The sequence below is a fragment of the Dryas octopetala genome, chromosome 4 (assembly GCF_963921425.1).
Source record: "Dryas octopetala chromosome 4, drDryOcto1.1, whole genome shotgun sequence".
In the NCBI taxonomy this organism is placed as follows: domain Eukaryota; kingdom Viridiplantae; phylum Streptophyta; class Magnoliopsida; order Rosales; family Rosaceae; genus Dryas; species Dryas octopetala.
Genome location: NC_141369.1, coordinates 19575735 through 19590521, shown reverse-complemented (window position 1 = coordinate 19590521; position 14787 = coordinate 19575735). Strand labels below are relative to the sequence as shown.

The following is a 14787-nucleotide window of genomic DNA, read 5'->3' as shown; positions in this document are numbered from 1 at the left end:
TAATGCTTATCCAAAATTGAACCATGGAATTAGTCAATTAGGGTGGTTAATTAGCCATATTGGTAAATTACATGACAAATTAATGTGCGAAAGCGAGTACATAGAGTACTATGTATGACTCTTATAAGTCCAGCATTGGTTAAGCTGGCAAGCCTCCAAAACTTTCGTGAAAGACTTTGCCTTTTTTGGAATTCGGGACCCGAAAACCTATCTACTAAACTGCACACAGTTGTCCTTTTTGCCTATATATGGACAATCGTGGTGGCTACCACCTTGACTTAAAGTAGTGTCCATCTCATGAGCTGGCACAACAAAGACAAAGCCAAATTATGTTGGGTCTAATCACCATTATTTTCAAAATAATTGTCCTTACAATTATATTAAGAGTGATTTGGAACTCAGTCAGATTTTTAGCGACAGTATGCTAAAAATCAACCCACATATAGACTATAGTGTTACAATTTCCTCAAAGAGATATTATTCATAATTCTCTCTTCTATTCTTTATGTTTCGTATGTGATGTAGTGCATGGTCAAGTAGTTGTAGTTTTTAGGAGTTCAAGATATAATGTAGGTTCAAATTTGTGTGGTTAATTATCCATTTACAACTTCAAGATAGAATATGCAGAAATTTGTCTTCTATGATGCCACTCATAGTAGTACTTCCCCATTTCACAAGTCACAACCAATGAAAATATTCTCTCCACATTCCACACTCGATCAACAATTGTTTTTATTTAATACATTTACTAATTAATTATAAAATACCAGAACAGCTAGCAATGGCTGGAAAAAAAGGGAAAGGAGGTAGGAGAGAGAGAGAGTACCACCTTAGATTCGAGACTACTGACAGCGACTAGAAAAGGACGGGCTCATTTATGTTATATGATTTATACCAGTATCAGAAGATTAAATATCACAAATTTTGTGGGAAAAAAAAGGAAAATGAAGAAAAGAGTCCCATCACGTGCCATGCACATGATGCACGTGCAGGGCTTAGCTCCATAAAGCTGGTGCAATAGGAAACCCATTTTTGTAAAAAGAATTTGCATCCAAATCATACCCATTTCATCTAACAGTAGTAAAAGCATTATTCTTCATCTAATCTACTGTAGATATATCCTAATGGAAGTAAAAGCACATGATTAGAACATTTGGATGCATGGGATTGGTCATTCAAGTCAATATTTGGGCTCACAGATCTTCAAGTGGGCCTTTTCAGATGAGCCCAATTGGTTACTTTTTTTCTTTTTGTAACATAATAAATTATCCAAAAATAATTTTATATTTTGTGTAAATTAATCTCAAAAGGATTGGAAAAGGATTTGTCTGGGGCACACTTTAATCAAAAGTTATACTTCAAATCAAAGACTGTTGCTTCTCCCAATTGGGGGCTTTGTAGGCCCCCAAGTCCCAAGCCACGATGATAATCAAGAAAGGCACAGTTGTTTATTATAAGCTATAATTTCTCTGTTAGAAGTTAACTGGGTTAGGTTTAGTCAAATTTTGTTGACAAATTTACCCTTGAGAAATGAGAACCGTTGCAACATGTTTTTTTAAGATTTTGTTGGCCTAGTCAAAACTCATAGATCGTATTCGTGAATTAAAAAGAAAGCTAGATAAGCATAACAGCTCGCTTTGTGCAATTACCTATTAATCAATATATATGCTGAGTAAGCTATAGTAAACTTCCAGAAGTAGTTGACAGGAAAAGCTAAAGAGAAATCAATTTGTTTTTTGGGAGTATCTATTTTAACAAATTTTTTACTGGAGTTTATGTGGTGTGTTACCTATATATGTACATATGTTGCCTTTATTTTATCAAATTAAATTTCTTTTCTGGAAACAAATTAAATGTGCTAAAGAAAATTAATTTTTAAAAGATAATTGTGTGACAAATAAAAAAATATTTAGATACATACTTGTTCGGGTTCGTGTTGAAAATTGATGATAAAAGTTTATTAACTACAAATCATAGATAGTACATGCACATATAAAGTATGTTACAATGAGATTAAGATAATAATGAAAGCGTCAACCATAACTAGATTTGAGAAGGATAAATATGGTGATTAGAATGTTATGTTATTATAGGATACGTGTCTTCAACACGGCTCACTCTAATGAAATATCTAGTAATTCTATTTAAACTAAATCGGATATTTGAAATCTTATCATGATTTTTTTGTATTAAAGCCTAGAGATCCTCACATTAATGTCTATAGATTTCGCCATCCAAATTTTATTTTTTTGATTCATTAAGATTTCTCAAAATCTTAATTTTACGGCCTACAACTACGTGTGAAAAGGGGATGAAAAAATCTAACTTAAACATAATCAACAAATGCTTTGTAGACTTTTCACCAAAAGAATATATGCATGCAAATATTCACTTATTTTTTTAATTTTTAACCTATTTATCCACCATCTCTCATTACTTAAACTAACTAGAGTGTAAATAATATGCAATATTCCATCTTGAAAAATTAGATAATTTTACACGCATTTAGCGGTCTCATTATTCATCTAATTTCACTTCTTTATAGCACAAAAATATTACCTTATGTAAAAAAAAAAAAAAAAAAGTTCTTATCCATTCACCTAATTACATGATTTAATTTGGAGCACGAGTAATGAATATTCTGAAACATCATCCATAAAGCAAAGTTATCTAAGGATGGTTTATAATGTTTTCACATTGAACCTATACAATTGTTGAACATTATTACCAAAGAAAGGAGAATTTGCTTTTTTTTTTTTTTTTTTTTCTATAATCCAATTTTGGCCCGTAAAATTGGATGAAAACAACTAAGCTTTTCATCTAGTAAAGCATGAACATAATGTATTGACAAAGTAATGGAGGTTGTGTTAAAGTGTGGCCCTCTAGATTTATGGACCTCCACAACTCCAATTTGTCTGTCAATTGAAAATTGCCAAATATGCAATGACAGGCTATTAGCCTATTACCCTCTCTCTCTTTTTTATTTTTTTTTAATTGCCAAAAATGAAATATAATGATTCATTTCCAAAAGGATTTGTTTAAGACATGAGGACAGTTTGGTAAGTAAACCTCGGGGCAAGCTAGATTTGCAGTTCCCACTTCCCTCCTGTTTATAGTGCTGGGTTGACTCTCTCCCTCTCTCTCTCTCTCTCAAGTTTTCCCACTTTACTTTTGTAGATTAATCAATATTTTTTGTTAACCAGCTATAAATGCCCCATCTCTGTTCACCTCATTTTTGCTTTTCCTTTACTGTTTCTCTCCGTCTCTCTCTATCTGGTTTCCTCCATTGCAAACCAAGCTTCCTTTCCAGCTTGCTGAGGTCCCTCTCTTTCACACAGACAAAACACCCACCAACCATTTTACCCACCTTTTCTTTTGTGCCCCTCTTAATTCCACCCCATATTTTACATATATAAATTCACCCTCTCTCTCTCTCTCCCCTTCTCCCACATTTTCTCTTGAAAGATTAGATTTTTGTCTGGCCTTACCTCTCATTTTTTTATGATTCTCTGAATTCTTTTTGGCCCACTTCAGGCCACAACCCCCTCTACTTGGAAACTACTCCTCTGCAAACCTTGCCTTTTTGGACATCTGGGTTTTGGTGGGTTTGTGTTATTTCAGGTCTACATTGGCCTATCTATGCTTATTGAGTCTGTCTTGGTTAAAAAAGAATCCCCTTCTCTGCTTCTCTGGGTGCTCAAGGAAGAAGATCAAGGGGGCTAGTTTAGATCCCTGCAAAGGTAAATGCTTTCTTCTTTGAATCACTTTTTAGATAGACTCACTCACATTTCTCTTTAAGGGTCTCTTGCTTGGATCATAAGTGATGCTCTTTGAGATTTTCCCTTTCTCTTTTATGATAGATTTGGAATTCTAATTTGTATTTTGGTAGTTAATGGACATGTGCTTGCTTTATACATGGAATCTGTAATTTACAGTGGCTCTTTCAGTATGATGACTTGTATGATAATGGGTTCTGCTTCATTTGTCAAGAATATATGCCTAAATATTACTGAGGTCTTGCATTCACTGTTTTCTTGTGAAACTATTAATTCCAGTGGCTGCTTAATTTTTTGTTTTTATTTTAATAATCAAGCTGCTTAGTTATTGTTTCGGATTCTCCCCTTCTTTTGGTCTCTTTGGTTCTTTTTTAATATGATTAATATTTGCAAATTAAGCCAAGAATCTAATATCTTCAAATTGAATTTAACATGATTTTTTTGTAATTATGAATTTGAGTGTTAGATAAGAACAAGGGTACAATCCGTTAGCTTTGCTGAAGTATCTAGTATTGCCAATATCTAGCTTATTACCAACAGGATTTTCAGCAGCATCACATCTGAGAATTAGAAATCTCAAATATGTGTGATCATTTTCACATGCTTTAGTTACATGATTTGTTTCTTCTGTTCAGGTTGGAATGTCTTAATTTCTTTTAGGCACTGGAAGTCAGAGGACCAAGCCGAGTTTGATATTTAGTCTCCAGAGGATCAGATATGTCATCTGGGAGTTCTTTGAATGTGGAATTATCAAAGAAGACAGCATTTTTGGGTTTAAAACTATGGGTTGTAATTGGTATATGTGTTGGTGCATTTATTGTTTTGATCCTATGTTTCTTATCTATATGGGTTACATTTCGGAGGAAATCTAGAAGATCCTTGGACAAGTTCTCAGTCACCCAAATACCAAATGTCTCAAAAGATATCAAGGTCGATAGGGTTGGAGCTCAGGGTACCCATGATCACCCTGAGAATTTATTTCTTACAGTACATGAGAAAGCAAGTGATAAGAATTCAGAGAAGATGTTAGTTCATTTGGGCATGAGCAAATCGAGTGACCCTGATAACATGAGTCAGTGCAGCTCAATTTATCATCATGAGAGGGCATTAAGTTCACAGTCAGGGGAAGAAGGAAGCTCTGGGACTGTGCGAAAGCAGCCTGCATTGTCATATGGAGGACTTGTGACAGCCTCTCCTTTAGTTGGCTTGCCAGAATTTTCTCATCTTGGGTGGGGCCACTGGTTTACTCTTAGGGATCTGCAATTTGCTACAAATCGTTTTTCTGCAGACAATGTGCTTGGTGAGGGTGGATATGGGGTTGTTTACAAGGGCAGACTCATCAATGGAACTGAGGTGGCAGTGAAAAAACTTCTAAATAATCTGTAAGGATATAAACTCAAATGCACCATCTTTTGCTTAACACTATGATTTTGAGAAACCTGTTTTTTTATTTATTGTTTTTATAATTATATTTTGTTATCTGGTATATAGGGGGCAAGCAGAGAAAGAATTTAGGGTTGAAGTGGAGGCCATAGGCCATGTCCGGCATAAGAATCTTGTGCGGCTCCTGGGCTATTGCATAGAAGGGGTTCACAGGTTAGATTTATTAACCTTTCATAAGAAATATCTATATTTTCCTGACGACTTAACCTTGAATGCTAACATGATATTTTCTTACTAGTAGCCTAGTACATGTTCTAACGTTTTTCTCATCTTTCTGCCTAGAATATTAATATTTCTTGGTTTCTGGGTTTTGGCCTTTTTAGGTTCAAGTTTTATTGTTCTGGCTAAGTTGCTATCTATTGTATAGGATGCTGGTGTATGAATATGTGAACAATGGCAACCTAGAACAATGGCTACATGGGGCCATGCGCCAACATGGAGCCCTTACCTGGGAGGCCCGCATGAAGGTGATTCTTGGTACTGCCAAAGCGTAAGTTTTCATCTTTCAACTGAAAAATGTTTAACTTATGTTCTTCCTTAACTTTTGGAATTTAATGATTCATATAATAGATCTTTGCCCACATCTCTTGAATTGTACTAATTATGGTACAGTTTTCTTCATTTTATTTTTCCATTCATGAGATAATTCTAGATAAAATAAAACCTCTAACATTGGTGAGACTGACAGATAATCTGTCTTGAACCATGCTTAGATTGTGACCAATTTTTATCATATTGTTAACCAAAATTTTGTCCAACTGCTGGGAATATGGTTCGGTCCATCTTCTAATTCCATTTGAGACTTTAGTTAATAATGAGACTCAATTTCAAACCAATTTGACCACTGGAAGAATGATTTGCATATTGAATTGCAGGCTTTCTTATCTGCATGAAGCTATAGAACCAAAAGTTGTCCACAGAGATATAAAATCAAGCAACATTTTGATTGATGATGAGTTCAATGCCAAGGTTTCTGATTTTGGATTGGCCAAACTCTTGGGTTCAGGAGAAAGTCACATCACGACTAGAGTAATGGGGACATTTGGGTATGTAAATTGTTCACTTTTTAAGTTATGATAATATATCTACAAAGTACCTTCTCATAGAAGCATAAAAACCGGTCCATTATGCAGTTATGTGGCACCAGAATATGCTAATACTGGCTTGTTAAATGAGAAGAGCGACATCTACAGCTTTGGTGTCCTCCTGCTTGAAGCAGTTACCGGAAGGGACCCTGTGGACTATGGCCGGCCAGCTAATGAGGTACAAATTTTTAAAAATACTGTTTCATATTTCTGAGAGACTGAGTGTGTCTTCCTTCAATAAAAGGTGGTTACAAACTTTTACTATTATGTATAGGATTTTAAGAAGCATTTCTTAATAATCATGGCAGGTCAATCTAGTTGAGTGGCTAAAATTGATGGTAGGTGCAAGAAGAGCAGAGGATGTTGTGGATCCAAACCTTGAAGTTAAACCCAGTACACGTGCTTTAAAACGTGCCCTTTTGGTTGCACTTAGGTGTGTTGATCATGATGCAGAGAACAGACCCAAAATGAGCCAGGTTGTGCGTATGCTCGAAGCTGATGAATACCCATTCCGTGAGGTGCCAATCATCATCTTTACCCTGGAAATAATTTTTCATTGCTTTATTTTATTCTATCTGTTTTCATGAGACTACTTGTCTAAATGTGGAGTAGGTGCAATTTCCTTACGCAATTTGTGATTTGACCATTAGAAGATGTGGCAGAGAATATGGCTTTAGATAGGGTGGAGTGGTGAACTAGGATTCATATTGTCTTGATTATATGCCAAAGTACTGATTAACATGTGGTGGGGAAGTTATAGGTTCATATTTTTTACCATGCTCATCAAAATTTGGGTGGTGTTACAAATCTTATTTTGCTAACTTGTTCAACTCAGGATCGAAGGAACAGAAAGAGTCGTACAACCAGCATGGACATTGAATCTATGAAGGAAAGTTCTGTCTCAGCTGACATAGAAAACAAGCCAGGGGATCTGGAGAGCCAAATATCTGAGACAACTTGAGGATAGGACTGACAAACACATGATCCGGATGAACGATTCCTCCCTCACCTGCCAGAGTTAGAGCTTTCAGTTACCCATCAATACTATACATCACAAAAGTTTCTTTTCAAAATTTCTTCTAAATTTAAGAGAGGATTTGGATTGGAGATAGCATAGCCCATTTTGATCATGAAGCGTTCGATGGAATCGATCCTGATCCTTCAAGAATGAAGAGAGGTGCTCCCAACTCCGTAAGCAGGGAATTTTCAGAGAGAGAGAGAGAGAGGCTTTTGTTGTACATATGTTTCTTGGGGATCAATGGGCTGTCTGTTTCATATTTGATTGTAATTTCTTTTCTTTTTCTATTTTCACCTGGTTACTGTTCTTCAGATGGTTAATGACTCCTATTGCTTTATTTATTTTTTCATTAATTTTATCTTAAGTCATCATGTTCTATCAGAAAACAAAGCAGCATTGAATTAATGATGATGATTTACTATTCTCTTTAAGCAGTTGTATGTCTTGCTCTTTATTACAGTAGAATGATGGATGTCCCATTGTGTTGCTTTTTTCAATTCTCTTTACATTTAAAGGGTCACTGTGTCAGTTTTGACTATAATGCTTTGTCTCTTAAAGTATTTTTCCCAACCAGGCTTTGGTTTGATGAGCTATAATAATGTTAGGATGTTTTGTATTAGGTTTGTGTGTAATGTTCGGATGTTTTGTAATAGGTTTGTGTGTAATGTTCGCTTACCTACCAATGCACTGTGAATTGGTAGAGATGTTGTCACTTACACTCTTTACCTACCAATTGGAAGACGTTGTCAGACTGTGAATTTGAACTACGCATTCCTCAAAGTCTGACTAAAACCAATTTGGTAAGAGAACATTTTCGTTATATTGTTGAGTCTGAAAATAACTTCCCACATTTTTCAATGCACTCACATACAAGAATGGTCTAAAACAAACTAATAAAAAGGTGGTCGGAGTTGCTTCCATTTCAGCATTCTTAAGCAATCAGAAAAGCTACTTCAATTTAATGGCAAAATGGGGAGGTTCAACACAACTACACAAGGAAGCAGTAGAGCATCACTGTATGAATATCACCTTTATGAAGTGGTGGAAGAAGTAGGCATTCAATGTTTCATAGGCAATTGCAATTCATTTGACAGTCAAATGAGTCATTATTATATATTGATGGGGTGTGCATTATTGGGTCAAGCTTCAGCCTCAGCCTGGGTCTCCTGACAAAAAGGTCCTTTTGTGGCGTGGAGCGTTTCCTCGGCTCCTAGCAAGCATCAGTTTTTTGTTTGCGTTTCCATCCAACACTCACTAGACAAGGCTTATGAGTTATGACTCATGAATCATGGGATGGAATGGGCATGCTATATTTGAATTCGGTATTGTCCAGCTTTTTTTGACTTTTTGGTCCTTGACAGTTTAACGGTCATCTTTTGGATACTTTTTAGCAAATCCCATTTTTGTGGTTGAAAACTTAGGGCGACAACAATCATGCTCTTTTATCCTTTTCGTCAAAAGGAAAGAGGATTTGAGGACCTCAGCGAAAAGATTATTCTTTTAACCACTAGAGCTACAAGCCCTCGTACAGTAATTATTCTTGTTTTCATCGGGATTGATTAACAGGACTACACATGAACAACTATTAGGACTATTGAATTGAATCCTAAAGCTTAAATGTACAAGTAAAATACTATCTAAGTTGGCATTTGATTAAATAAGTGGATGATGATGTGGATCAACCATAACAATCAAATTTACCAGCTACGTGGTGTATCCATATTATTCCATAATATGTGAAATTAGGATACCTTTAAAAATTGTATATGTTTTATAATTGAAGTGCATTGGTAACTCTACATTAGCATGCCACATAATGCACAATAAATTTTCCTAGGGAGAGCATTTGTAATTTGCAATATCAATGTTATTTATAATGGGTTGGATGGGCTCATTATTTTCAGGCCTGAGAGCACAAACACGGGCCAGCCGAATCTATTAATGGTTTATCTTGCTCAAGGCCCGACATCCCATGCATCATTGATCATTGACAGACCATGTGGGTGCTCCTTCAAAGGTTGTGGTTATTGAATAGCCTTCACTCTAACGACCTCTGTCAACAGAGATTTAAGTGGTCTTGTTGTGGGCTTGTGGTTAATATTGCATTGGGCTTACTATGGTTTAATTAGTACTTATTTGGTCAAATGGTCAGAACTTTCATCAGTACTAGTAGTTTTAAGGAAGTTCCCTCTTAATTGGGGTCAATGTTTTGTTTGGTTTCTATCAAATTTGTATTGAGCTAACTTAGACTATCAAATTAGGCAAGTATTATTTGATACTCCTTTTACTACATGAGTTCGGATGTATTAAATGATGTTACTAGGTTTCTTTGTAGGGTCCTAATAGTCCAAAACTTTTTAGTTTTGTTTTCATTAGGGTTGGGCAAAATTACCGAAAAACCTGAACAACCCGACCCGTTTGGTTTGGTTGGTTCAATGCATGTTCTTTTACATTTTGTGAAATTGAATGAGTCAGAAACCAAACCAACCCAAAAATCTCGATTAGATGCACAAATTACACCCATCCTTCAACCCTTAATAACCAACCTGGACAAACTTAAAACCATAACCCTAAAATTAGTTTTACTTCTCGATCTCATTTTTCACTCCTCGTGCAATCACAATGACGGATCTTATACATCTCACCACGTACCCTTTCTTCAAAAAATTGATCAAACTTACCTAACTATTTAGTGACTAGTTTGATTCGGTAATATCCCTTTGAAACTTGGTGTTGATCACAAAAAATGCTTTACCGACTTGGTCGACTCAGTGGACAAATCGGCACAAAACCCAACCAAACCAAATCGTGTAGGGTGTTAGAAAATTAATAGATAATACTTAATTGATCAAAATTTCATCTCAAAGCTAACCCTAGGTTAAAGTCAATTTATTTCATAAATACTATATCACACACAAACATATACGCACATGTTTGTAAATGTATATAATAGAAATTGGGGAAAAAGTAGGATAGAAGTTCAAAACAAGAAAAAAAAAAAAAAAAAGAGGGGTCAGGGTATGTTAGATAAAAGTGAACTGGTTAAAATTGTTACACTATCCTTAGTTTTAAAATTTAGGCATAAATATATTCAATTTAGACACATAACTATATATGCTATTTCAACGGGGTCCACGAACTTTCAAATATTTCAAATATACACCTGATTTATTATGTAGATTGAAAAATGAAATTTCGTCTATCAATTTATTGAGAAATCAGTTAAATGTCAGCTTGGCTTTTTCTAACGGAGATTAATTGGCGACGTGGCACTAACTCAGCATACATTTCCCGCCAAATGAGCAACACATGTCCACTTGACACGGGCCCACACACCCATCACCTCTTTCCCGTTCGTCGAACGCTCTCCTGACCATTTAGTCTCCAAAAAATATCACGTTTCCTCCAAATTCGAATATAAATCTCTCACTTGTGTTCAACGAGAGAGAAAGAGATGATGACTTTGTGGATCCATGTCAGGGGTTAGGTGGACTTGTGTCGCTCGTTTGGCAGGAAATGAGCGACACGGGTCCACCTAACCCCTGACACGAGCCTACAAACTCTCACTCTCTCATTATTATTAAATTGTGGGCTCGTGTCACTCATTTGGCGGGAAATGTTTGCTGAGATAGCGCCACGTCGTCAAGTAATCCCGGTCAGCAAAAACCAAGCTGTCATTTAACTGATCTCTCAACGAATCAATGGACATAAATTCATTTTTCAATTTAGATAATAGATCGGGTGTATATTTGAAATATTTTAAAGTTCATGGACCCCGTTGAAATAGCTTATATAGTTATGTGTCTAAATTGAATTTATGCCTAAAATTTATATTATAACAATAGTATAGAACACTGTTTGTATGATATGATATATAGTTGACAAAGAAAAAGTAATAATAGCATAGCTAGATAACTATATATTCACCAAATTAAGACAATCAAATTGAACTCGTACGTTGTCAATGGATCCATCTCCATATTGTACTTGAACCTCGAAATAGAGTGATCAAATAACCATGCATACTACTAATTAAATCAATGCTTACATGCACAGAAAACCTTGCATTACTCCTAGGTAGAACTGTAGCTCTAACCTTAGCAATCCATTCAACCCCATCCCTAGCATTTAAGCCCTCATTACCGATGTTGTGGCTATTTATATACATGTCAAGTAGCTAGCTAGCTAGCTAGGTTGCCATTCCTTCACCTAATTCACTCACTAATTAATGATCTATCTGTTCTTAAGATCAAGAACAATATACATGCACTGCAGTAGTCACTAGTCGTCAGAATTGTACTCTAGCCAGTACGCAATATTCAATGCCAATATATTCTTGAGCCATACAGAAACTGGTCTTAATTAGTCCATGCATCTAAGAAAATAATAAGTACACAAGTTTAAGAGTGGTCAGAGAGACAGAGAGTACTGAAATATTAATATCATAATTTAATTTAGTGCAATATATAAAATTAATATTCTCGATATATATATATATGAACTCTTATGATCCGAGCACGAGATCATCAGTACTAGAACTCATTGCTCTTGCTTATAATCACTAAATGAGGGAACTAAATCTTGCAATAAACCATAGTCATGAGGGACATGAACATTTAGCTGCTGCTGCTGCTGATGCTGATGCTGATGAGTCGTACTCATGAGGTTTGAGTATAGCATGGAATGACTTGTTGGGTCATGATGATGAGCTTGCAATTGGTTGTTGATTGGAAGCATCAACTGAGTTAAGAATTCGTGTGGAAATCTTGCTGCTGGTGATGATCCATAATTAAGAGGTGAGTGCAGCATTCCAACAGCATTCAGATTAAGACTGCCGCGGAGTGTTGCCGGACACTGATGGTTATGCTGCCCTTCATATGTTGTGATCACTATCGACGGGTCTTGGAATGATCTCTCAACACGCTTCTTTACAATGCACTTCTGAGTGGTGCATCTGTAATAACTTCTGAAAAAATATTAAGCAAATAAATAGCTCTATGAGATCACAAATTAGTTAAGCTCTTTTCAATTTGATTGTATAGAACAAAGTTGGATTGAGTTGACATGTGCACTACTTAGGGCTTTTTTGAAGCCTAGTCCTCTAATATATATTGCGGGATGCAGTTGCGCGGTAGTCTTTCTTTAACAAGGGATGATCAATGGCCGGAAATGTGAGAAAGAGTTCGAATTAATGTTCACTATAAGCATTCGAACATTCTATCACATCTCGTATTAATCCAGCATTTCTTGTCCCAAATTAGAGAACTTCTATATTATGTGACATAAGATGCATGTTATAAGAGCAATTTCTGTAAGAAGAAAAATTAAGTTCTTTCATAAAGTTGACAATCAATTAATTATCATTAACTGAAAATTAATTCACAGATATGGATTAACAATTAATATTTCATGAAACAATTATTAATGCGGCTATATATTGACAGATTGGAGAGATATATAGTTCATACTGATCCAGTTTCAAAGTTTGACCATATGATCACATTCACACCCAGAAATCATAAGTAATTTGAGGAATAAGCAAACAAACCTAGGATAGGGGCTATTCTTGACAGCCTTCTGTCCATATTTTCTCCATCTGTATCCATCTTCAAGGTGATCCACTTCACTCTTAGTCAGGAACGCAAATCGTGGTTCCCTTTGCCGCTTCTCTTTCTTTTTTGCCTTGCTCCTGATCGATCATCATACAACAACATATCCAATCAATTAATTAACTGTTTCCAACAATTAATCGATCTAATTAATTATTAAGAAATTAAAGATATATATGCAGTACTAGAATGATCTTGAAATTTGTTTATACCCAAAAAATGAAACTGATCGAAGTATTTATGTATAATTTAGGGTTCTATCTGTAGAGCCTAGCTATTTTCTTTAATTTCCTTTTACCTCCCCACAATTATTTTGCTTTTTATTGCATCTAAGGAACTGTATCTATATGTATGGTTAATGAGAAAGAAAAAGGAAAAAACAAAAATAATCTCTTCAGCCTAGATTAATAATGTAATTATTGTCTGAGACATACAGTTTTATGAATGATATGTATATATGTTGAAAACACAAGAGACAATGCCAAAAAAATTTGCTTCTGTTACTAATTAGACTTTGAAAGTCTATCTGGATCGAGACAAAAGTATATTAATCAGGCATATAGCTAGCTAGCCCTATTTATTCATATACCAAGAGAGCAAAAAAAAAGTCCCTTAATTAATAAAATTAGTCTTCAATTCTAACCTTTACCATAAATCTAGCTAGATCGAAAAAGCCAAAAATTTAACCTACACTTTCTTTGACTTGTCTTCATCTTCTCCTGCAAGCGCAGCTTCTAATTCAGACCCTTTTGCCTGCTTATGATCTTTCTTGCTCTTAATATCTGAATCTTCATTTTCAACTTCAGCAGCAGCAGAAGCTTCATTGGATGAATAAGAAACTGAAGAATTTGGTGTGGATGGGTTTTCAGTAGTATTAGTCCCCACTGAGTACTGATCTCCTACACCTGCAGCCTGCAGCTTCTTCTTGGGATTGTCATGATCATCTATTGGCGATGGAGTAATAACTTCAGAGGATGAGCATGATATATCAAAGGCTCTAGAGAGAGAGTTGTAGTCCATTGAGCCATGTAGACAGTCAGTGAAGCTCATATATGAAGGATATTGATCAACATCAGATTCAAACCCATTTAGGTTTTGTGGGTCTTGTGGTGGTGGTGGGTTGTATATGGAGGAGGAGGAACCATAGTTGAAGAATGGAAAGCTTGAGGACCTGTCCATTTCATGGTGGTTGTAATCAAAAGGGTCATACTGGTAAGGGTTTTTCTTTTCATTTGACATATATGGAAGAAGATAGAAGAAGAGGAAGAAGAAGGAGGAGGAGGAGGAGGAGGACTTTGAGATCAGATGAGAGAGATGGGGTGTAGATTCTTGCTTTCTTCTTTTGAGAAAAATGAGGGGGCTTTAGGTTTGGTTTTTATCTTGCCTTTTTTTAATGAGAGAGAGAGAGAGCTAGCTTTGGCTGCTTGCACATGTGTACACACCATTTTGCCTTTTCTTACTTGTGTCCTAGACTCATTTATGTGGGTAAATACACTGAAATTGGCAGGACTAGTCCCAACCCAATCCGATCCTCAACCTAGATATAATCTTCTAATTGGTTCTTACACTAATAAAACATGTATTAGTTTGGTATGGATGGTTGTTAGACAACCACTAAATCCAACTCCATTCCTTAAGAAATTAATAGATAAAAATAAGTGGGAAATTATGGTTTGATTTTTCAAATTCAAAACTCTATAAAATTAGAGTTGTTTTAACATTATATGAGACAACACATACTAGACTGTTAAAAATGATCAGAAAATTGAATAACTATGCATATCAACTACCATTGGTCTTTAATTTTTATATTGTATGATTCTCAACAATCTAAAAAGATAAGATATATAATGAAT

At 35.4% G+C, this 14787-nt stretch overlaps 2 protein-coding genes across 2 annotated transcripts; one reads left to right on the top strand and one right to left on the bottom strand.

Moving 5' to 3' along the window:
- Window positions 1–3143: 3143 nt before the first annotated feature.
- On the top strand, window positions 3144–7673 carry LOC147287788 (putative receptor-like protein kinase At2g42960). Its single transcript, XM_086241253.1, has 8 exons — window positions 3144–3740; window positions 4412–5158; window positions 5268–5372; window positions 5587–5709; window positions 6095–6265; window positions 6353–6482; window positions 6613–6822; window positions 7140–7673. The coding sequence occupies exons 2-8, from the start codon at window positions 4494–4496 to the stop codon at window positions 7263–7265; spliced, it is 1530 nt and encodes a 509-aa protein (XP_086097379.1). The 5' UTR covers window positions 3144–3740; window positions 4412–4493; the 3' UTR covers window positions 7266–7673.
- Window positions 7674–11751: 4078 nt separating this feature from the next.
- LOC147287787 (uncharacterized) lies at window positions 11752–14289 on the bottom strand. Its single transcript, XM_086239419.1, has 3 exons — window positions 13623–14289; window positions 12871–13011; window positions 11752–12288 (listed from the first exon to the last, which is right to left on the bottom strand). Exons 1-3 carry the CDS (start codon window positions 14168–14170, stop codon window positions 11862–11864), a joined length of 1116 nt encoding a protein of 371 aa, XP_086095545.1. The 5' UTR covers window positions 14171–14289; the 3' UTR covers window positions 11752–11861.
- Window positions 14290–14787: the final 498 nt, after the last annotated feature.

Bases quoted from the DNA above. Each gene is read 5' to 3' on its own strand.
- LOC147287787 (XM_086239419.1), bottom strand. From the start codon at position 14,170: ATGTCAAATGAAAAGAAAAACCCTTACCAGTATGACCCTTTTGATTAC. The intron at 13,012-13,622 runs GTAGGTTAAATT...ATGATCGATCAG, and splicing joins GAAGACAAGTCAAAGAAAGT to GAGCAAGGCAAAAAAGAAAG. The intron at 12,289-12,870 runs GTTTGTTTGCTT...ATATTTTTTCAG, and splicing joins AAGAATAGCCCCTATCCTAG to AAGTTATTACAGATGCACCA.
- LOC147287788 (XM_086241253.1), top strand. From the start codon at position 4,494: ATGTCATCTGGGAGTTCTTTGAATGTGGAATTATCAAAGAAGACAGCA. The intron at 5,373-5,586 runs GTTAGATTTATT...TCTATTGTATAG, and splicing joins TGCATAGAAGGGGTTCACAG to GATGCTGGTGTATGAATATG. The intron at 6,823-7,139 runs GTGCCAATCATC...TGTTCAACTCAG, and splicing joins ATGAATACCCATTCCGTGAG to GATCGAAGGAACAGAAAGAG.